Source organism: Camelus bactrianus, chromosome 17 (assembly GCF_048773025.1).
Source record: "Camelus bactrianus isolate YW-2024 breed Bactrian camel chromosome 17, ASM4877302v1, whole genome shotgun sequence".
NCBI classification, from domain to species: Eukaryota; Metazoa; Chordata; class Mammalia; order Artiodactyla; family Camelidae; genus Camelus; species Camelus bactrianus.
In genome coordinates, this window is record NC_133555.1 from 6,696,543 (window position 1) to 6,720,163 (window position 23,621).

General features: G+C 47.9%; 1 protein-coding gene across 5 annotated transcripts in view; it reads left to right on the forward strand.

The window, feature by feature from the left end:
* Positions 1 to 23,621, forward strand: part of SRGAP3 (SLIT-ROBO Rho GTPase activating protein 3) — a 288,661-nt gene that overhangs the window by 152,354 nt on the left and 112,686 nt on the right. For all 5 annotated transcript variants that reach the window (XR_012499859.1, XM_074344421.1, XM_074344420.1 and 2 more), the window contains one exon: positions 21,816 to 22,008. Coding sequence is in view for 2 of the 5 variants with exons in the window: in XM_074344422.1 (XP_074200523.1) it covers positions 21,816 to 22,008 (193 nt within the window). In the remaining 3 variants the exon portion in view is untranslated. The remainder of the gene's footprint in view (positions 1 to 21,815; positions 22,009 to 23,621) is intronic.

A 23,621-nucleotide genomic window follows, 5' to 3' on the forward strand; every position in this document is an offset into this window, starting at 1 on the left:
TAATACTCACATATCACAATTGGATTGTATAACCTTGAGCATAAAAAAACCATCACTTTAGGGCTCAGTATAATGAAATGGGTGGCCCGGATAATGTATAGGCCTCTATTCAGCTCAAAATCATTGACTCTTTCTTTGACATTGTAGTTAAGTGTCCTTGATGCAGGCAGCAGGGCTGAATGTGGTGAAGGACACACATTCTGGGTCTGGCAGAGTGGGTTCTCATTTTTATTTTACTCCTGCTTAATTATGTGGCTCTGGGAAAGTATGCCTCAGTTTTGTTCTTTTAAAATCTGTAAAATGGGGATAATAGTATCTGCCTCATAGGGGTGCTGTGACCTTTAAATGATCCTTGTAATATGCTTAGAACAATTTCTGGCACTTACTATTATTATTATTACTATTATTTGCAAAACACTATAGTAAGTGCCCTTAGGATTAAAAAAAATTGGTACTAGCAGTCTAATCAAGATTTCCTTGTGCTGGCTAGTGTGCAAAGAGTTTATTTTAAGGATACCATAGGCAACATTAGGGCTGTTAAGGATAAGGTTCCCTGGGAAACGGGTGCTGAGTCGGAGGTTAGCATGCAGAGTATTTACTGGGGAGTTTGATTGGGACCACCCCCCATGGAAGTGAGGCCACGGCAGTGGGATTGGCCAAGGGGAGCAGCTGTGCCTTGGGGCAGTCCCAGCGAAGGCCTCAGCCCGTTCCGTGGGACATTCTGGAACTTGGAGAGGCCCTTCAGTGTTGTCCCAGGTTGGAGGAAGGGGCCCAGGCCTTTAGGTGCCCATGTTGCTCGGTCACGGACGTGGGCCGCCCCTGGAAGGAGCAGGACCTAGGGCGAGGCAGTGTCCTTCCGTCTTCAGAGAGGCAGGCAGCTGGGGGTGGTCTTCCAGGAGTGTTCCCAGCAGTCAGGGGATGAAGCCTTCTTTCCTGAAGGGGAATCTGCTGGCTCTTCCGTGCCCCACACAGTGCCCAGGGGCTGGAAGGGAAGGTCAGCCAGTCCTTCCAGAGTTGGCGCTGGGAGGTTAAGAGTGGAGGCCGCTCTGCTCATTTCTCAGGAGTTGTGTCTCGGCTTCTCTCCACTCCACTCTCCTGCCTCTCTTCTGACCACTGGCTTTCTCACCTTGCTTGTGGCCCACAGTGGCCACCAGCCCAGAACCTGCATGGCTTTAAGACTCCAGTGCCCATCACGACTGTCCTTGACCCTTGGGTCTGAGTTCCAATGTCTGAGAGAGACTGGCCGGCTTCCACCAGCCTGTGCGTGGACACCCCCTCCCCACCTCCCATGTGACTCACCGTCCATTCCCAGTCCAGTCACTGGAGGTGGGGGCTGGATCTTGTTGTACCGCTCCTTCCCAGGGGTGGCCGCCAGGTCAGGCACCATAAAACACGTCTGTGTGGCACTTAGGAGCCCCTTGACGTGCCAGGCTGTCTTTGAGGTGCAGTGGATGCTGCAGAAAATCAGCTGATCACAGTCCCTCGTGGAGGGCACGTTCTATTCAGGGGAGACTGACTGTGAAGAATGAATAAGACCCGGTCAAGGCAGGCCTTGGGGACCCAGAGCAGTGCTTTGCTAGGCACACGCGATGCGGTGGGGGGAGCGGGACGAGCTCCTGGTTCTGCCGGTACCTTCTCTCTCCCCGGCAGCTTCAGTAGTTTCCTTCTGACTGGCTCCCAGTTGCTTTCTTCTTCTCATTTCCACACCTGGCCTGTCTTTCAAGGGCAGCAGCATCTTCTTACCTTCTTTGTTTCTCCAAGCTCCCTGCCGGCCACCCCTCAGCCAGTTCACCCCCACTGTGTCTGACAGCCACAGCCTTCAAAGTGCAGTCCCTCCGTCTCCCCACTGCAGTGGATTTCACAGTCATCCTCCCGGATGGGAACCTTGGGGGGACCCTCAGTGCTTCTCTTTCCAGCCAGCCAGTCATTGAGTCCTCTGAACACTCTTTCTCATATCTGTCTCCTCTTCTTCAACCAATTCTGGCAGCATCTTCTGAACTGGCCTCTTGGGTTCAGTCTCTCTTTTCCTACCCATTAGTTGCTGAGAGTAATATTCCTGAAATGCACCCTTGATGTCACATTCTTTGATTCAGTTGTCTTCTGGATAAAGCTCAGCTTCCTTCTCTTGGTATCTCAGAGCTTCCTTGATCTGGTTCCAGCCGCCTTTCCAGCGGACCTTCTACTTGTCCCTATTGTTCATGGCTGGACTCCAGGCATCCAGAGTGAGTCCCCAGGTGGGTTCTGGGCTTCCCTGCCTTTGGGGGGTTCCTTCCCCTTCTAGACCTTTTCCTCATTCTCCTCGGTCCTTGACTCATCTTTCTTTCTAGAAATCTTGCCTGATTCACTTAGCCAGTAATGGCCCATCTTGCCCTCTTCTGAACTCTTCAAATTCCATCTGAATCTTGCTGTCACTCTTACTGCTTGTTAACGGTACTGCAGGCCGTTTCACACATATTTGATCTCCCCCAGTGGCTGATCCAAAGGGTGACTTCAACCTCCCCTCCCCCAGCCACCCCAGATAAACACAACATCTAAGTAAAAATCGGGTTCCTGTGTTCTCAGCCAGCTTCAAAGCACTTCCCACGTGTCCACATCCAGCAGATTGCCACCTCTAGGCTCTGTTGGTATAGAAAGTCTGGAGTTGCCCCACTTTCTTCTGGACTGGAGATCTTTGAGGACAGGACCAAGGGCCAGTCATATTTCAGTCCTCCTCGCTTTTGGCAGAATATGACCAGTTAGGGAGGACTTGTTGACTGAATGAATGGATGAATGAATGAATACCACAACATACAGCCCCCGGCCCCAGGACTTTCTTCTCCCCATTTTTCTCTGTAGAGATGAGCGTACCTTTGTCTCCCTCGGATTGGCTGCTTTAGAGGAGTGCTGTAGATTCCAGCAGCAGGCTTTCATTTCCTGACTCTGTCGCATGAGAAACAGCCAAGCACCTGTGGCTTTAGGCAGGTAGCAAACTTCCCACAGAGTCAGAATGGAAGAACTTCTGCTGCTGCCCTCGGAAGGCTGTCCTCGGGCCCTGCTGCCCTGGTGTGCCCTGGAAATGCTCTGTGGCCTTTGCCTTCATTGCTCCATCTGTGCTTGGAAAATGCTCCTGTTTCCTCTTCTGGGTTTCAGTTGGCCTTGAAAATAAATACAGAAAAAGCGTCTGAGATGATGATGGGGTCCCTCTGATGACAGCCCCTCTGGAGCCCCCTTTCCTCCCCCACCTTCCTACTTCCGGGCTCCAGCACCAGATGCCTCGTCAGGCCTCTGCCAAGCTTTCTTCTGGAACATTCTCACTGTCACCCCTCCTCGCCCCACGGGCTCCTGTTTAGCCCATAGATTTCTGCTTTGTTGTCACTCCTCCCAGCCCACCCTCCTCTCTGTGAATCGTAATTGCTTATCAGTCCTCCCTTCTTGGTCTGCATACTCCGTACTGCAGTGCTTACCACTGTGTCCCTGGCCTCGCACAGTGCTGGACGCATTGTGGACCCTCACCAGATGCATGCTGAGTGCATCGATGGAGGCATTGGTGGACGGATGGGTGGGACAGGTGCTGTGTACCAGTTAGCGACTGCCACAGAATTGTCCAGACAACCACCTGCATAACTCAGTGGCATCAGTAGCAAGTGCTTATTGCTTGTGTGTCTGGAGTTGTGGGGAAGTCTGCTAGGCAGCTCTGTTGATCTCGGCTGGGCTCACTCACATGTCAGAAGTTGGCTGTTTTAGGGCAGGGGGATTGGGGCAACCAGGGCAATGCAGCTCATTCCTTGTGTCTCTGTCCCCCCACAGGCTAGCCTGGGCACGTGCTCCTGGCGAGGGCAGGGGTGTAAGAGCAGGTGGAAACACGCAGGGCCTCCGGGGCCCAGGCTGTACCTGGCCCACCACATTCTTTTGGCCAAAGCAAGTCACAGGCCAGCCCAGAGCCAAGGGGTGGGGAAACAGACGTCACCTCTCGAGTGAGAGAGGAACTGTGAAGTAACATGGCAGAGACCATGGCTACAGGGTGGGGCTGAAGAAGTTAGAGGCCTTTAACGAAACCTGTCACACCGGGCATCACAAATCCCTGGGTCATAGTTCACCACTGGCTGGGGCCTCAGGAGATCACACGTGTCAGGTGGGCTATGAGCTTCCATTTCCTCACCTGGGAAATGGGAATGAGGACATCCAGCCTGTCCTTCCCACATCATGACAAGGAGTTCATTCATCCTTTCTTCGGTTCCCACTCCGAGTCTGGAAGCAGTTTCTCATCTGCAGAGTGCTGTGCTGTGGGCAGCAGGATTGCTCTCCCATGGACACCTGCCCAGCAGGACTGGGGAGGAGCATGGGGCGGTGGAAAGACGGAGGATGGTGAGACCGGGCACCTGCCCGCCAGCCCCACATCCTGTTTCCCATGTCTCAGGTTCTCCCCTGTGAACTGGAGGCCGTGTGGGGTCTAATAAATAATGCATGTAATTGGGTTTTGAAAAGCACTGAGCACCGTGTGGTTGTAAGATATTATTGGACACGGGGCCACGTTTGCCAAAGTAGCTGTTTGACAAGTCTGGCTTTACCCCGTGGCACTTCCTGTGCCTGCCCAGGCGATGAGATGGTCAGGAGCAAATTGTTCTATAAAGATGTTTCTGTAGCCCAAGAAAATGATGGGCGACACTGACTAGGTGTCCTTTTTCTGTATGAACAAGGTGCAGCTCTGCCCACAAAGCTGCTGGCGGTTGTACCCCAGGGCCGCCTGCCTGCCCGCTGCCCAGGGCAGAGAAACGCCAGGGTTGGCGCTTTCTCCTGGCTGTTTTCTTTTTTCAGTCCTATGTGGTCATCCCCTCTGTGTTTCTGGCGGAGAAGCAGGCACCTCCTTCATCTCTCCTCCCTCCCTTCCTTGAGTTTATGGCTCTGAGGGTTGGCAACTTCTCCGAAATGCTCACGGGAGGTTCACTTGGGCACTTGAGCTAAACGGGACCTATGGGCATTTCTCCCCCCAGCTGGGGAGGTAACTCCATCAGGACAGCAGCCCCCCTCTGGCTCTGGAGACAGTCCCAGGGTGGCAGGAGGAGTTGGGCCCTTGCCTTCCTGGAAGGGGGCTTTTGAAAGATGGGCTTTTTGCAGGATGGGAGGGAGAGGCTGGAGGATAGGAATCAGTTCTCAGGGTCTGGGCACCTAACTGAACCCACGCGGACCCTGGCTTGTGCCATGCATCTGGTTTGTGGCTGCAGTGTGGACTGCATTCCTTTCTGAGGCTTCACATCTCTCCAGGGGCTGTCGCGCTGGCCGGCTGTGTGGAAACACCTGGCTCAGAGCACGTCCAGTTCCCACAAAAGCGCAGAAGGAAGCGTTTGAACGCATCTCGCTGAAAGCACATTGTGATTTTTCTCTTCCCTCTCATGAATCACAGTGCCTGGATTCTTCCTGGGAGGGGTTCATCTGGCTAATGGTTCTGTCCCCAGAGTTGGGGCCCCTGGCGCACTGGTGAGAGAAGGTGGCAGGGTCGGGGTGGCTGGAAGATAGTGAGCAAGGGGCAGATGGAATCAGAAGAGGCCGTGGTTGGGTAGAGAGACCCCTCCTACAGAGCCTTGTAGGCCACAGCAGGGCTTGGTCTGTTATCCTGAAAGGGCTGAAAATCCATCAAAGGATTTTAGGCTGGAGGTGGAGGGTGGAGAGGACAGGGACTTGCCAGTGGGGACGTGAATGAGAATTTTACTTTACAAAGAAGAATGGAAATATTGGAAGGGAGACAGATGTGATGTGGACTCTGGTTTAGGAGGCTGTTGTGGTTGTCCGGGCAGAGATGATGGGGGCTTTCACTAGGGCTGTGGTAGAAATGGAGATGCATTTAGAAATCTTGAGGCAGTGGAATGGGTCAGGATGGAGATGTGGGTGTGAGGGAGAGGCCAAGTGATGGCCAGTTTCTAACTCGAGCAAGTAAGGGAATCAAAGTGCCATTTCCTCACTTAGGGGTTGTTTTTTGGGAGGGAGGGTTTCAGGGTGGGAATGAGGGACATCTCATGGGCACAGGGGTCTGTGGAACTCCCTGGGAGGAAATGCTGGCTTTGATGCTTACTCAGGTCGTTAGAATTTCCCGGGCCAGATCACCACCCTCCTATCAGGTGCTTGGAGATCCCTCGTGTCCCCTTCTCATGGGAAGCAGTGGATCCAGAGCCTTGTAACGACTGTGGTTTTGCCCTGCACTCCTCAACCTTTCAAAGACAGACCCTGAGAAGGCATCAACATCCCTGGAATCTGGGTTTCTGCTATATTCCTTGTTGATATTTTATATATTTCCTACCATAACATACATTCAGGATCCAAAAGGATTGGTTCTGGAAACTGGAATGCAACATTAGGTGGCATTATATCTGTTCATTTCCCCCATGAGCTGACCCACAGTGGTCTCCCTCATTCAGGCGGGAGAATGTCAGAGTCAAACAGAAGGGGACGGGCAGCGCCTGGGAGGTCAGGGTCTGCCATTGTTGTGTCCTTGCAGGAGCTGACTGCACCCAGCGACTCCCCTCAGTGTTGGGAGAAATTATTAGAGGCCAAAGGAAGAGGAAGGGGAAGGACTAGGGGCTGGAGTTCATCTGTGTGCGATGGTGCAGGTGGTGGGCACCTTGGCTGGGAGGTGACTTCTCTGGAACCATAGGCATATCACTCGATTTATGCCCAAGCTGGGAGCACCGAGGGGTGTTAGACTAAGAAACTGCCCACTTGTTTGACATAAGCTCTTGGTGCTGAAACAGACCTTAATCCAACAACCTGGCTTCCTGTGGAATTTGAGGCTTAGAGCTTGGTCCATAGTAGGACCACAGAAGCAGTCCATTGACCAACTGACCGAGAGGAGTGAGGCCATTTGGTCAACGTCTCGTGAAGAGTTATGGCCCCAGCAGGGAACAGAAAGAACCCACTACATTCTGCTGCCGAGTGGCAAGTGACTCAACAGGAGGTGCTTTTCCCCTTTGGTAATCGGACCCAAGACATGAAATATGTGCTTGGCAGGGAGTTCCATATTGTGTTAAAAGGACAAATAGATTTATATCGGGGTAGTAAGTGCTTGCTCTGAGCCCAAGTATGACTGATTAGATTCCAGCCTGAGTTGAAATTCGCTGCAGCCCTGGGAGACCTGTCTACTAAGGAGCTGTAGCCTCTTCCTCTTTGGTTGAGCTAGTGTAACTGTTGCAGTCAGTGGATGTTTTGTTCTAATTTGCAGGTAGTAGACTCTTAAAAAGTAATAATAATCATACCACGAAGAAGAATCACACTTGTTTAACTTTTTACGGTTTATAGAACTCTTTCATGTAAGTATGTATTTCTTAATTTGATTTTACCGCAATTCTTCGGTAAGTATCGTTAATCCCAGTTTATGGATGAACTTAATGCCTTGAGGCAGAGCTGGAACTACCCTGAATGTGTTTATTCAAGTCCATGGTTGAGTATGAAATGGCTTTACCAGACCACAGCACGTACATGTGCCAACAGTCTCTGTGCTCAGGCTTGTAACTCATTATTAAGCCATTAGGCAACTATGATTTAGTAGTTTTTTCTAAGCCTTTTCCTAAAAGTTTGCTGGGCTCAGCATTTGAGAACGTACATATCTGGATTCTTTTTGTTTTGTCTTGCTGTCCTTCATCCATCCTCAAAGGCATGGAAGGTCTCCTGAAGAGTTTCCCTTGAAAGTTCCTGATTGACAACAAGAATTGAGATTGGTGACCGTAAGGACTTGCTTGATGTGCGCTGTAAAAATAAAACTCCTGCAGATAGCCAGGCCCCCCACTCATGGACCTCCTTGAAAATTTAACCTCTGCCCCTGTTGTGGAATGGATAAAGATTCCCTTTGAAAACCTTTGTGAAATTTTACAAAGGTTAAAAAGAAAATACACACACACACACACACACACATACACACACACACACACACACACGGGCCCAACCCTTCTTTTTTCTCCTTCTCTCCTTTCCAAAAATCAATTGGCAAGAATTTGCAAATTTGCCAGGATGAGGTCATAAGCAATAACTCATGTGGCTTCCTGAAACATAAATCACTCAGCCTGATGGAGTGCCTTTCCATCCCGGGGCAAGCCTTTGCGAGCAGTAGCTGCAGTGTGCATAAAAGATTTCAGCTTCCCTGTGGCCTTGGATATTCCTCCATGTGGCATTCTCATCAGAAGGTCAAGGAAATTCATCCGGCATCCTATTACTGTCAGGTGAATGCACACATGGCTGGAGGCACCTGTTCGATGAAGATTAGCAGCTCTTGCCCTGGCTGGTCATTTCAACATGAGTTAATGGGGTCAAGGTGGGGACAGCTCTGGCAGAGTGGGGTCTGGCATACTCTGGGTTTGAATCTGGCAGGGCTGGCACTGGCTAAAGTAACATTTGCTGGGAAGGTTTTCCAGAGTCATGAACTAGAGGTTTATAGATCTCATCTGTTTAGCAAATACAGTATTAACATTAAAGAGTATATTTGAATATTTGAATATTTGATCAGATCTGTGCTCTCTGTATTATTTTATATGAGGTCTCTAATCACATTTTTGTTGCCTGGCTGACCCCTGGAGATAATTGAGTTTGTCACCCCTAAAAGAGATGCTACTCTACTGGACCCAACCATGGCCTTTCCAGGGATAGTGAGTATTTAAAAAAATTTACTGCCCCTCCCCATATTACAGGTGTAATGCCTATTATGTAGAGGATTTGAAAAATATAGAAAAACACAGTGATTAGTACAGGAGTTGGCAACCTAGAGCCCATGGGCTAAGTGTGGCCCATTGCCTGTTTTTGTAAATAAAGTTTTATTGAAACACAGCCATGTGCATTCACTGTCATATGGTCCATGGCTACTCTTGTGCTACAAAAGCAGAACTGGGTAGTTGCAACAGAGACTATATGGCCTGAAAAATCTAAAATATTTACTGTGTAGCCCCTTGTGAAAAAGTTTGCCAAGCCATGGGTCAGCACCTAGGTGCTCAGTAAATATTTATCAAAGAAACGAATCAATCTGTACTCCAACCACCTAGAGATGACCACAGTGAACATTTTAGTGTATATTCTTCAGTCTTTCTTCATCTGTAAATAGTTCTAGTTATATCTTGGGAGAACTAAACTGTACCTTCTATTTTTATAACCCAGTTTTGTTATTCAACTATATATTATGGTCATTTTCCGGTTAACTATTATATATTCACTACTATATCCACTGTAATAACGATTATATCATTTTATCAGTAAGTATTATACAGCATGATTTTTAAAATGCAGAGAAGTTAATTACATGGATGTGCATGATATTTAACTGCACATCCCCTGTTGTTGGATTATGTTGTGTCCAAGTTTTTACTTTTATAAACAGTGCTGTGATAAAAATACCTGCACATAGATTTTTTGGTGTATGCCTCTGATTCTGGAAGGGGAATTATTCCATCTCCCATTGCTGATTATTTTTTCACCTAGGTTTACCTTATCCCATCAGTACACTGGCAGTTCCTTGAGAGCAGGGGTCCTGTTGTACACATATTTCCTTCTCAGCTCCTCCTGTCCCTTTAACACAGAAGTAGTATGCAGTCATTAATGCTTGTGGGTATGGATAACAGAATGCCCGGTTCTCTCTCTCCACTTCTCTGGATCCTACAAATCCTGCCTCAGCTCTCCTCCTTCCTAAAGTCTCAGGTGACACTCCAGCACCCCATTGCCCCTCCCTCTTCTGGTCATCTGAATTTCTATCTCACTCACTGCTTAGACCATATTCTACAATTCTTTGGCGCTTTCAGAGTGGTGTAATGTGCACTGTATACGTTTCCCATGGCTGCTGTAACAACTTACCGTAAACCTGGTGACTTAAAGCAACACACATTAGTTCTCTCACAGTTCTAGAAGCCAGAAATCTGAAGTCAGTATCACCAGGCCAAAATTAAGATGTTGGCAGGGGGCCCCACTTGCTCCTTCCTGAGATCATAAGGGAGAATCTGTTCCTGGCCTCTTCCAGCTTCTGGTGACTGTGGGCATTCCCTGGCTTGTGGCCACCTCCCTCCAATTTCTGCCTCTGTAGTCTCAGCACCTCCTCCTCTTCTGTCTGTGCCAATCTCCTTCTTCCTCTCTCCTGTAAGGACACATGTGATTCCATTTCGGGTCTACCCGGATAATCCAGGATAATCTATTCATTGCAGGATCCTTAGTCACATCTCACAGTCCTTTTTTGCCATTTACAGTAACATTCACAGGTTCCAGGGATTAGGAGCTAAATTTCCTTGGGGGGGGGGGGGTCATTATTCAGCCTGCCACAATACATCATTTCATTTGATTGGTTAATTTATTCATTTAAAAATATTTGTGAGGAACCAACTTGGTGGCAGACACGGGCACTGTGCTAGCTGCCTGGCATCACAACAGAGCAGAAAGGACTTGTATATGAAGAACTGTAGTCAAGAGAGCTGGGCACTGGTCAAGCAGCTAGGAGACCCAGGTTCTGGTACCACGTGGGGGTAAGGCTCTCTGTTCCTCAGTTTCCCTTTTGTGAATTAAGGGGTTGGACCAATTACAGTTTCCTGAAGTGAGGGATGAGCACCACGGACGGTGTGTAATCGGTTAATTTTAGGTGGTTCACAGGGACATGACGCAATAGCATTGATTCACAGAAATAGATACTTACTTCCTTTTTCATCCTCTTTCAGCCTTTCTTAGGGAGATTCTTGTGAGGTGCTAGTGTGTCTTCAGCAGTTCCTCTAATACTTACCAAACTCTTTTTATCAAAAAGAAAGCTGGTCTCAGGCTACAGAATCTAAGTAGAATACAGTAACATTTTTTTGTGATCATTGTAGTTATTTTTACAGTTACCTTCCATTAATGCCGAGTGATTTAGGTTTTTCCATTTATGGCGATACTATTAAGTATCCCATGTGAAAAGTGAGGTGATTTAAAGAAATATATTAAATGAATATAGGATAAATGTTTTTAGAGAGGACACATTGTAAAAATGTCTCTGAAGTTTGGGAAACAGATGTTTCCAGGGGTCCCCAGTTTTCTGACTCCTGAATTCTGGGAGCGGGGTAGGATTGAAAACATAAAGAAAAGCATCCTCAGTCAGAGGATGCAGCTGGAAATTCAGCATTAATGGTTCCTGATCTTTTCCCATGTAAATGCATCTGATCCTTCAAGGACCATTGAGCAGCAAAGCTGTGAATATTAAACTCATGTTGAAATTGATCACATCCCACTTTAACTCAGAGCTTCTGGTGGGAGGAGGCATGGCCTTTTCTGACCGTTACTTGCTTTTCACCGAACATCTGGAAGGTGGGGAGGCAACTTCTGTCTGACTTCTTTACGAGAAGGAATGGCTATTACTTGGACACAGCCCATATGCTGTGGGGAAATCTCTCCCACTCACTCTGCCTTGAACTCCCTGCTTGAGGGAACTGGTTTAGCAATCCAGGTAGGGGTGCTCAGGGGGCTACAGAGCTGAACCTGTGCTTTTGGACCACAATGGGAAGTGAGAATCTTGTCTCCCATCTCTTCAACCATGAATATATATCCAATGCTAATTACCTAGTTTGTTTGGGACCATATCATTTCCTCTTAGAGAAATAATTCTTATTTTTTCAGAACACTAGCCCATATACTGCACTTCCTCTCTGGGGAAGGAACTGGTGGTAAGAAGCAGAGAGGGAAATGCCAGTCACTTCACCCAACTCCTTCCCAGCATATGTGTTCCCTCACCCCCAGCAAGCTGGAAGCAGATACAGTTTGCTTCAAGGAGGCCCCAGGAGCTGATGTGCTTTGATTATCTGTTCTAAGCCTGGCCTTCACTACCCAAGTAGTTGTGAGATGGCTGAAGACAGAGTGTGAAAACTTGGCTGGTTTGGGGATAGTACATATGGTAAGTGCTCAGGAAACATCTCTGTCAATTAATAAATGACTTGGAGCCAAAAGACACCTTCATGTTTAGGTGAAATTAGGCAGATCACTTCCCCTCTCTGTGCCTCAGTCTCCTTTGCAAAATAGGGTAACAGTGGCAGCTACCTCCTCCCAAGGCTGTAGCACAATATTCAGCTTTGCTTGAACAAGGAGACAATCTTGGGAGGGACCAGTGCTCTAACTGTCTGCTGTTATTCCTTCCATTTTGCAGTTGGGAAGGCCAGAGCCCAGAGAGGCTAACTGATTTGTTAAAGTTCACACAGCTAGCAAGCTTTGAGACCAGGCTCTGAACTCAGCAAGTTTGACCCCAGACCCAGCTCTTGGCACTGCATCACCCAGTGATCCATTTATCAGGGCTGAGACAGTGACAAAGTTTGAAAAACAGTCCCATTCTCGGTCTAATTCCCTCGGGTCGGTGGAGAGCGGAAGTGGACCAGGGCAGCACCTGGCAGGGTCAGGCCAGCCTGAGTTTGAATCCTGTGATTCTCCAAGGGCCTTTCCCATCTCTTGGGCCTCAATTTCCTCTTCTGTAAAATGGTGTGATACCCATTTCCTCCCTGCTGCTCTCTTCCATGATCAGAAGCCATGAAAGATGCGAAGGTGCTTGGTCAAGGTTAATAGAGGACGGACTGATGTCATTGGTAGGGGTTCTCGGCAAAGTGAGGGAGACAATATACGGTGCTAGGAGGAGCCTCTAGTTGGCAGAGGAGCCAGCTTCCAGTCCAAGGGGAGACAGATTCCGCTGGGTGGGCAGGGCGGGGCGAAGCTCGAGGCCGGCAGCAGTTACCGGGGTGCCCCTGGCGCAGTGCGGAGTTGGGCAACCTCTGGGATGCAGGGACCCCCATGACAAGCTGCCTCCTCACCTATGCGAGACTGTGAGAAGAGGCGGGGCTGCCGAGCCTTTGTGCAGGACCCAGAGCAGGAAAGAAACATGGGCCCAGGCTGGCAGGGAGGCAGGGAAGGAAGAGGGGAACCCAGACCTGAGAGGGCAGAGGAGGATACACCACGGTTTCGCGGGGTGCACAGCCCTTGGGGGTTGTGGACAGATGGCCTGGGATGGCCTGGGAATCACCTAGCTCAGTGCCCAGCGACCCCATGCTCACTCTGCGTGGCTGCAGCCTCATTCCTCCGCTTTATTGCTCACCTGCTATGAACCAGGTCCCAGGCCGGGCGCTTTACGTGCATAGTATCTCCCGCTCTTTTGACAAACCCACGAGGAAGGTATTATTATTCCCCATTTTACAGACTAGAAAAGAGACTCAGAGAGCTGAGGCGACTTCTACAGAGTGGAGAAAACCAGGATTGGAGCCCAAATTGGCTGTCCCCAAAGCCTGTGAGCTGTGTGCCCTTCCTGCTGTGCTGTGCCACCTCTCCAGGGAGGCTGTTTGCCAGGGCCTTCTGTCAGGTGCCTGACACTGCACGCATTATTTCTAGTCTGATCCTTGCAGCATCCCTGCAAGATAAGCATAGTTACCCGCCTTTTACAGATGGGAAAAGAGCTCGGAGGAGATGACTTGTCTGCCCAGGACCTCACAATGGTCTCTGCCAGAGCCAACATTCCAGCTCGTGACAGCAGCTGGAGTCCAGGCTCTGCTCGGTCTATTGGCTTTGTGGTGCTGCCCCTCCTGAGGCTGGAGTAGGAAGGCCGTGGACCCCTCAGGACGCTGGGCATGGGGCTGGTAGCCAGTGAGAGCAAGTCTCCATTGTCATTTATCAACCCTTACAACAATATGAGGTAGATTATTAGCACCCCCATTTTACAGGGGGACCCAAGTCCCACAGAAATGAGGAAATGAGGAGATGCTCCCAAGTTCACCCGGCTGACTGTGTGGGAGAGCCAGGATCTGAACCCTGCAGGCAGGTAAACCCAGGGTCGGCTACACTGTTCCCAAGCTGGTTTCCCTCCACCGTAGGTGGACCTAGGGTCAAGGTCAGGATGCGCTTGAGGATACTTGACAGCCAGGACCAGTAAGAATGGCACTGAGATGACAGATGGAGTGCCGTGTGGAGACAGAGGTGGAGTGGGAACATGATCCCTGAAAGAGGAGGTGCTGGGACCCCTCAGGGAAAGCACCCTGACCTGGAGGCTGGGTCATCTTGGTTCCTGTCTGCCCTTTGCTCTGGATTTGAGCCCTGGCTCTCCTACTTTCTGGGTGACCCTGGGCAGCTCATTCCCTTTCCTTGAGTCTCAATTGCTTCATCTATAAAGTAGGAATTAGAACAGTGCAAGCTCCAGGCATGATTGTGCATAGCTGTGTAACATACCATCCTCCTTGTTAGCTCCTGAAACTTTATCGTGGGGAGAGTATACCAGCTGCTTCTGCGGAGCACGGTGGGGGCAAGCACTCACTGTATCTTGATTTTCAAGACGGATACCGACGGTGAAAAGTGGAGCCTCACTGTCCCAGGGAGTGTCAGAAAAGTTGCCACGTTCTCAGGACAGGGTCCGAGGATGAGAATTGGGTGGGGCCTGCTCTTAGGGTCACACTCTGGCCCCTCCCTCTAACGCAGGAGAGCCCTCTGCAGGCCCAGGGCAGAGGCCTCTGGGGACAAGTTATTGTCATGCTTAATTCCTAACTGGTCAGACCTGCTAACGAGAGCAGCAGGCTTTGTATCACATTTCTGGCTTTGCCTGGCTTTCTTTGTTCTCCTTTTTTATTATGGAAATTTTCAAACATTACAGAACTAGAGAGATTAGTGTAAGAGGCCTCTTCCCCGTGTTCATCACTACAACTAAACGTCACCAGTCAACTCAAGGCTTATGGTGGTTTTTACCTATAACGCTACCACTCCTCTCTCCCTCACCAAAGGTTATTTTGAAGCAAATCCCAGCATGTCAGCTTTATAATAGTCCTAGTGACCCTCTCATAAATTTCTGGTGGGAGTACAAATTGGTAAAATTTCAGGGAAGGGCATTTTTGCAATCTCAGAAGTACTAACACAAACGCCTTACACAATTTTTTTAAATTGTAGTTGATTTACAATGTTATGTTAGTTGCAAGTGTACAATAAAGTGATACATATATATACACACACACATATATGTATATATAAAATTCTTTTTCAGATTCTTTTCCACTATAGGTTATTACAAGATATTGAATATAGCTTCCTGTGCTGTACAGTAGGCCCTTGTTGTTTGTTTTATATATAGTAGTGTGTATCTGTTAATCCTGAACTCCTGATTTACCTACCCCGCCTTCCCCCTTTGGTAACTGTAAGTTTGTTTTCTATATCTGTGAATCTGTTTCTGTTTTGCAAATAAGTTCATTTGTGTCATTTTTTTAGATTCAACAAATAAATGACATCATATAATATTTGTCTTTATCTGTCTGACTTACTTCACTTAGTATGATAATCTCTAGGTCCATCCATGTTGCTGCAAACGGCGGTATTTCATTCTTGTTTATGGCTGAGTAATACTCCCATTGTATAAATATACCACATCTTCCACAAATGCCTTTTGATCTGGTACTTCTACATGAAGAATTCATCACACAGATGACATCCCTGCACATCTGCAAAATGAGGCTTGTATATGGTTATTTATTCCAGGATTTTTGATGATGGTAAACAATTGCAAACAACCTAAAAGTCCGGGAAAGGGGACTGGCTAAACAATTCTACATTTGGAATATAGAATATGGAATTCTATAGTGCTGTAAAAAGGAATGAGGAAGTTCTTTATAAAATGACATGGACTGATTTCCCCGATGTGTTCTCTCTCTGCGTGATAGCATAATGATGCCCATATGACATTATGCATTTTTCAAAACCCACAGGATGAAAACACAAGAGTGACCGTAATGTAATCTGTGGACTTTAGTTCATAATAATGTATCAGTATTGTCCATTAATTGTAGTAAATGTACCACATCAGCGCAAGTGGTTAATAACTGGGGAGTCTGTGCAGGGGAGTTATATGAGAACACTGTACTTCCTGGTTAATTTTTCTCTAAACCTAAAACTGCTCTAAAAATATTCTAGTAATTTTTAAAAAAAGTTCCTAATTACCTTGGATTTGAAGAATCTCCTTGCTCCCTCTGCTTCTGAGGTTGTGGTTTTGAGTGGGGTGGGGAGCGTGAGGAAACTTCTCCTGTAAAGTGGGTCACCTGAGTATTGCCACAGACGGTGGCACTGGTGCAGGCACCATGGTCTTCGGTGAGACTGTTGCATGGAGAGTAAATGGCAGTTATGGGAGGCAGGCTGTAGTTTCTTGGACTTTGAATGTCAGAGGAGTTTGGCCTTTATCCTATAAGGAATAGGAAGCCATTGTTACACACGACAGGCCAATAATTCAAAGGATGAGGTCTTGGGGCAAGGCATAGTGACTTTATTCGAAAAGCCAGCAGAATGAGAAGGTGAACTAGTGTCCTAAAGAACCATCTTCCCCGAGTTAGAATTCAGGCTCCTTTTAAAAGGGGAGGAGGTGTGGCTGGTTGTTGCAGATTTCTTGACACCGAACCCTTTGTTCTTGCAGCTGTGCATGTACGTCTGGTCACAGCGTTCCTATAAACCTGCAACAAGACAAATGTTATTTTCTGCTCTGCAACTTTTTATCACTATATGAATGGAAAACTGTTACACCTCTAACAATCGGAGCCTTGAGAATTGGTCATCCTGTATATTTCAGGCTCTAGGTGACATTCTTTTAGTGATTAACTTGTAGCAAAAGCAATAGAATGCAAAGGTTGAAGTGAAAGAAAGAGATCCACTATGCTGTCAGGCTGGTTCTTCCCTGTTACACCATGGAGAGTTTTTATCAGGAGAGTGACCCGGAGAGAGCTATGCTTCGGGACACCTCCTGTAGGCCTCACGCATTTGTCTGTGAAGCCAGGAGGCTGCACCAGGAGTCAGGGAGGTCCACTGTAGCCCTAAGGTGCCGAAATCAAAGCCTTTCCTGACTTTCCAAGCCCCTTCTCCTCCCTGCCTGACCACCTTTTATTTTTCTGCCACTCAGCGCTGTGCTGAGGCTGGAACCACTCCCTGGGTGGAATGCCTTTTGAATGAAGTCTGTGCCTTGGGAGCAATTGTTTTGTTTATTTATTTATTTTTGAAATCTTTCCGGAGAAAGCCCCAGTCTGTGCTGGGCTCCTAGGAGGAGTGACTTGGAAGGGAGTTAGAGATAAGGAGCGGGCAGTCAAATCCCCGCAGTCAGGGCTCCTGCTTGGCCGTTTCCTGCGAGAAAGACCTGACTCTGAGCCGTCCAAGCTGCTAGAGGCTCCCGCTGGTTGTGTGAGCTGGGGGAGGCTTCTCTGCTCCTTCCAAATTGTCTCCGTCAGCACAGTGTGATTTATGAGATTTTCCTCTACAGTCTAGAACATTGGCTCCTGATTATGCCCTGTAATGGAGGAAGGCAGTGACTGCAGCATTATTGATAAATAGTATCTCTTTAGACCAGCCTCTTGTTACAAGAAGGGTACTGGAAGTTGAATACAGATGGATGGAAGACTGAAAAAAAAAAAATCTGGCCTCAGTTTAGTAGGGCATTGGGAGGGTCCCTGTTCCCATCTGAGGGAGCTGGGCTTGAGTCCTAGCTTCGTTGCGCACATCAGCTGTTGTGACCCCAGGCTACTTACCTCTGAGCCCGCACTTCTTTATCTGTGGGGAAAAGTGGGGGGATCCCAGCAGCCCCCACCTTATAGGGGATGTGGCATAGATTACGTGAGGCAGATATCCGAGGAACTCAGCACCAGGCATGGAACAAGTCGTGTGCTCTGTAAGTGCTCCCCGTTGTTATGAAGGTTATTATGAGTCCCAAATAGTGGTGCTCTAGAAGTAAGTTTTTAAATGTTTGGAAAGCATTATGAGTATGTGTTGTTAAGGCTGGGCGTGTGCTTGTGGGAGTGATGGCTTCTCAATCAAGTTCAGCAAAGTGGGCCGTGTCAGGGTGTACCTGTGTGGACTGATACAGTTCATGGAACAGAATGTGACCTTGGACAAGTTCTTGATCAGTTCACACAGAGCCTTGCTCTCTTCATCTGTAAAAGTGGATAATAATAATATCTATGTCTGTTGTATGTGTAGTGTGTGTGTGTGAATGTGTGAGTGTGCATGTGAGTATGTGTGGTGCGTGGGGGGTAAATTTGTGTATGTGTGTGGTTGTGTGTGTGGTTGTGTGTGTATGTGGGTATGTGAAAGTATGTGGTGTGTATATATAATGTGTGTAAATGTGTAAGTGTGTGATACGTGAATGTGTATGAGTGTGCCTGTGAAAATGTGTGGTGTGTGTGATATATGATATGTGTGGTAAATATGTGTGAATGTGTGGTAGTTGTGGTATGTATGTGGCATGTGTGATATGTGGTTGTATGTGGTTGTGGTGTGTTAATGTGTGGGTGTGTCATTTGCATGTGTGGGTGTAGTGTGTAAATGTGTGTGGTGTGTGTATGTGAATATATGGTATGTGTGGTAAATGTAGGTGAATGTGTGTGGTGGTTGTGGTGTATCTGGTGTGTGTGATGTGTATCTGGGAGGTGTTTGGTGTTGAATGTGGTGTGATATGTGAGTGTGTGTGTGTTGTGTGTATGGTAAATGTGTGAACGTGTGTTGTGGTTGTGTGGTTTGTGATATGTGGTTGTGTGTGTAGCGTGTATGTGTGGTATGTGTATGGTAAGTGTTGTGTGAATGTGTGTGTTGTATGTGTGAGTTGTGGTATGTGTTGTGTGGTGGGTGTGGTATGTGGTTGTGTGTGGTGTGTATGTGTAGTGTGTGTGAATGTGTGTGTGTGTGCTGTGTGAGAGTGTGTGGGGCATGTGTCGTTTATGGTGTGTGTCTGTGGTAAATGTGTGTGAATGTGTGATGTGTATGTGATTGTGTGGTGTGTGTATGTGTGGTGTGTGTGTGGCATGTGAGTGTGGTGTGTGTATGAGTATGTGTGCTGTGTGAGTGAGTGTGGGCATGTGTTGTATGTGCGTGTGTGTGGCGTGTGTCTGGCGAGTGTGTGTGTGTGTGTGTGTGTGTGTGTGTGTGTGTTGGGTGAGGTTCCCTTAATCACGCAGCTCTTGGGGAAGGCAAAGAGTGATTTGCTCTGAGACGCTGATAGTCTGGTGACCGCGTGTACTGGGAGGATCCGCCCTGAGAGCTTACATTTCACTGGCGGAGCTGAGGCAGGCACGACACGCGCACATGAAAGGATTCAAAACACAGTACGAGGCAGGCTGAGGCTAATGGTAAGAACCATGGGAGTTCAGAGGAGGGTCATGAGGGCTGAGCAGTCCCGGGCTTCCTGGGAGGAGCCGTGCTTGGGCTCTGAAGCACTGATTTTAAAACTTTTCTGCTTGCCTACCCTCTAGATGAACTTTGGGGGAAAAAAAATCTCTTCTGCCTTACACATTTTAACTTGACATCTAAACTGTTTCATTAGAAGTTTAAATAGTTACAAAGGATATCATTTCTGCCATATTGTAAATATTGACCTTGAGTAAAATTACACTCCTCTCTTAAATGTGTCAAATGGAAACTAAATAACAGGGCAATTTTTCTTTTGCCCTTTTCTCGAAGTATCACTTACATACAGGAACGCCCAGATCTTCAGTGTGCAGCTCAATTCATTTCTACCTCTGCACTTACCACCCGGATCAAGGCGTCATGGTGTATCTCCCGCTCAGTCAGAGAAATGATCACCTTTGAGGTGATCTGTCACCTCTGCCCTCTGTCACCAGAAACTACTTTTCATGATCTCATTCTTTCTTGCTCCTTTCGGTCAACATAAGGAGATTCAAGCAGGTAGCAGTTAGTTTTTTCCTTGGTGTATAGCAGTCCCCTGAATGACTGTCTCACATTTAAAAAAAATCTTACCTACTCTTCATGGACATCTTGGGTTATTTCTAATATTTGGCTATACAGCTTCTATGAGAAATAAAAAAAAAATTTGGTGGACATAAACACTGATTTCTTTTAGTTATGTATCCATGAGTGGAATTACCAGGTCATAAGATAAATACCACAATACACTGGTATGCACCACCACTCATCAAAAATTTCCTATACAGGTCAGAAATTTTACATTTGCATTGTTCCTGTCTTTACCTTCTTGAACTCATTATTCCCTTCTAATGCCTTCACAGAGTTTTGTCTTAAAATATTCTTACGCTTGAAACTTATTGACTCTATTATACTTATTTTTATCCAAAATACATATTGAAATGGACATTAAAAAATTTCTTTTGACCATAAAACACTAGATATCTTACAGATTAATTTATCACAGTTTATCAGGATAATATCAATATTTGATAATTTGATAAGTAATGACTAAAAATAAAAAGGACATATGGGAAATGCTTCTCACAATGAGGAGGGTGGGGTGGTTGATGGCAGTGCTCATGCTTCCAGGAGCACAAGGACCATCTAAGGATCTTGCTAAAATGCAGCTTGTGATTCAGGAGGTCTGTGTTGGGACCTGAGGGTCTGTGTTTCTAATTATGCCTATGGGTGATGCTGATGCTGCTTTTCCACGGACCAGACTTTGAGTAGCAAAGGGTTTCTGTCCCCTGGATTACAGAAGATTTGTTAGCACCAACATTCTAAATTGTTCTAATTGGACGCTGCGGGTCTCTGCCCCAGAGCCAGATTCCGGATGAGGGAGAAGTTGGTCTCTTTTGCTGAGAAGGAGAAGGACAGTTGTGAAGAGGGAGGCGGGACAGGTGAGACACCAAGGCGCATTCTCAGGCAGAGCAGGGAAGAGTGGGAATGGAAACAGGATCTCTCACAAATTCCTTTATACCTTTTCCTGCCTGTGCACCCCTTGGGAAGGCTTCGAGTAGCCCCGAGGGCTGCCGTCTTTGAATATCGCTTCTCGAAATGATGCTAAGATGGTGTTGGCCACCTTTGCAGACAGGAGGCCTATATATGCCTGAGGGATTGGACATTGCAGGGACTGGTTTAAATGACTTGGAGAGTCCACTGGGGTTAAATCCAGAGAAGTGAAGTTTGGGGCCAGGGCATAGGTGGCCTTGAATTCCATGCTAAGGAGTTGGGCTTAATACTCAGATAGCAGGGGCCCTGGGTGTTTTGAGCAGGGATCTGGTGTGAGCACAGTGGTGTGGGCAGACTGATCTGTTGAGCAGCTTGGGGGATGGAAAGGAAAGGGTTAATGCGTGGAGATGGCAGCAGTGACAGAACCACAGGCTTGAAGATGAGATTGGTGTGGTCGCTGGGATTTGGCTGTGATTTTTATCTCTACCCTCTGCTTTTGAACTTTTGCCCTGGTTGCACAGACCTGGTTTGCTCTGTCAGCATTTCCTGAAGTCTGGGCTACATTCTCTAGCGGTACCTGAGACGTTTCTGCATGGAGCTCAAGGTCATTCAGAATGGAGTGCAGACGTGGCCTTAAATAACCCTGTGAGTGAGCAGCACCCCTTCTGAGGCCTCTCAGTCCTGACTGCCTCTGGGAAAATTCTGCCTTTACCTCCTCACCCTCCTGTTTGCCTTTTGTTGATAGAGACTGAGCAGCATGGGCGTAGCATGGGTCTTTGGTAAGCAGTGGTCTCTAGAGAGAATTTACAAATTCGCTGTTTCTGTTGCGTTAGTTTTCTATGTACCAGGATGGCAAGTGGTCCTAGTTTTCCCCTTGCTGTAATGACATAAAACTGTTCATTTTAAGTAAGTTCTTTTTAGTAAGAAAAGTGAGTGAATTTACTAGATCATATGGAAGAAATAATGACGCCGGTGGTGTGTGGATATGGCAAAAATCGTGGTGGCGACGTGCAATGATTCGACTTTGGGAAACATTGAGTTAGACTAAGTGGCAAAAACCGGCACATGCCAAATCATTGTGCTTGGGCCTGGGGTGCTCTGGGCGGCGGGGTGGTAGGGAGGGGGCTGCTGGAATTGCAGGGCCTGGGCCAGCAGCACTGGGTCAGCTGGGTGGGTCCCACTGCTGTCCCCGCCACTGCCTAACGCCCCACTCCTGTCTCTGCCCGCAGAGATCCGCACGCAGCTGGTAGAGCAGTTCAAATGCTTGGAGCAGCAGTCCGAGTCAAGGCTGCAGCTGCTCCAGGACCTCCAGGAGTTTTTCCGTCGGAAAGCCGAGATCGAGCTCGAATACTCCCGCAGCCTGGAAAAGCTGGCCGAGCGCTTCTCCTCCAAGATCCGCAGCTCCCGGGAGCACCAGTTCAAGTGAGAAGGGGCTGGAGGGCTGGGGCGGCGGGAGGCAAGGCTGGGCGGGTGAAGCAGAAAGGAGGCAAGGAAAGAAAAAAACAACAAATCAAACAGAAAAAGAAAGGAAGCACAGACTCATTGGAGGCAGCTGGTGTGCTTTTCAGGCCCTGGCTCTGCAGGTGACTTACGTCTCCGAGACTCAGTCTTGCTCAGTGTGAAGTGAAGATGGAAGTAGTTCCTACCCATTACGATGCTGGAGGGAATACATGAGGGACCCTAGAAAAGTGCTGTCGCAGACAGTAAGTGCTCAATAAATTGTTCTGGTGTTAGGATCCCACCAAACCCCAGGCACCGCACTAGCCTCCATTTGGGCCAAGGTTACACCCCGACTCCTTTCAGGACATCCTAACTCTTCCCAGTTCTTTCTCACCTGGGGGTCGGCCAGCCCCCGTTTGAATTCCTTCAGCATGATGACCTCAGAATTTCTTCTCTGTGGACCTGATGCATTCCTCTTCCTCACTCCCTTGGAGGACAGTGCCAGGCTCTTTCCCTGCCTTAGTTCCCTATTTACATACACACACCTCCCAGGTCCTAACTTCTCAAATCCCAAGCTCCAATTCGAGGAGGGAGGCTTGGTCCTCTTGAGTGCGTGCCGGGCTGAGTCCTCTAGCTGCAGATGCCTCTCAGCTCAGAACCCGCGGGGCCTGCGGCCAAGAGCAGGCAGGAGCCACAACCTCACGCGGCTGCATCCACCCTGAAGCTGTCTCCCCCTCCACCACGGTCCCCAGATGTCCCCCTCCTCCATGGGCCATCTCTCCAGAGAATGGCCCTCAACCTCAGGACCGGAGACTTGTTTCATCCTGCTTTCTCCGTTCCTTTTTCCTCTGGGTTCCATCTCTTTTTTAAATCTCTACGTAGGTTTAAATTGTGGTAAAATACCCATAATATTTACCATCTTAACCATTTTAAAAAGGTATAGGTATGTGGCATTAAGTACATTCACACTGTTGTATAACAATCACCTCCATCCCTCTCCAGAACTCTTCATCTTACCTGAAACTCTGCATCTAGTAAACAGTTCCCCTCTCCCCTCGCCCCTGGCACCCACCATTCTACTTTCTGTCACTGGGAGTCTGACCACTCTGGGGACATCATGTAAGTGGAAAGAGACAGTATTTGTCCTTTTGTAACTGGCTCATGCCACTTCACATAATGCCCTCAAGGTTCATCCATGTTGTCACATGTGTCAGAGTTGCCTCCCTTTTCAAGGCTGAATAATATTTCCGTGTGTGTATATGGACCACGCTGTGATTCTCTCTTGTCTGTCAGTGGACATGAGTTGCTTCCACTTTTCTCTCTGTGTTTTACCTTCTGCTCTGTCCAGGGAGTGCTCTTCCTTTAAACTCCCCTAACATCTCCCTTAATCGGCACCCACATTTGAACACTCACTTTTGTGCCTTCTTCCTTTGACATTTGGGGAAAAGAAATTGCTTTATTAAAGGGCAAAAATTTATTCCACATGCAAATACCATGTATATTTTTACTACCCAGTCTCATCCAGTGAAACTTCCATTGCAGGAGAATGCTTCTATTAATAACTTCCTCCCAGGCACTGCCTGGACCCTTTCGTA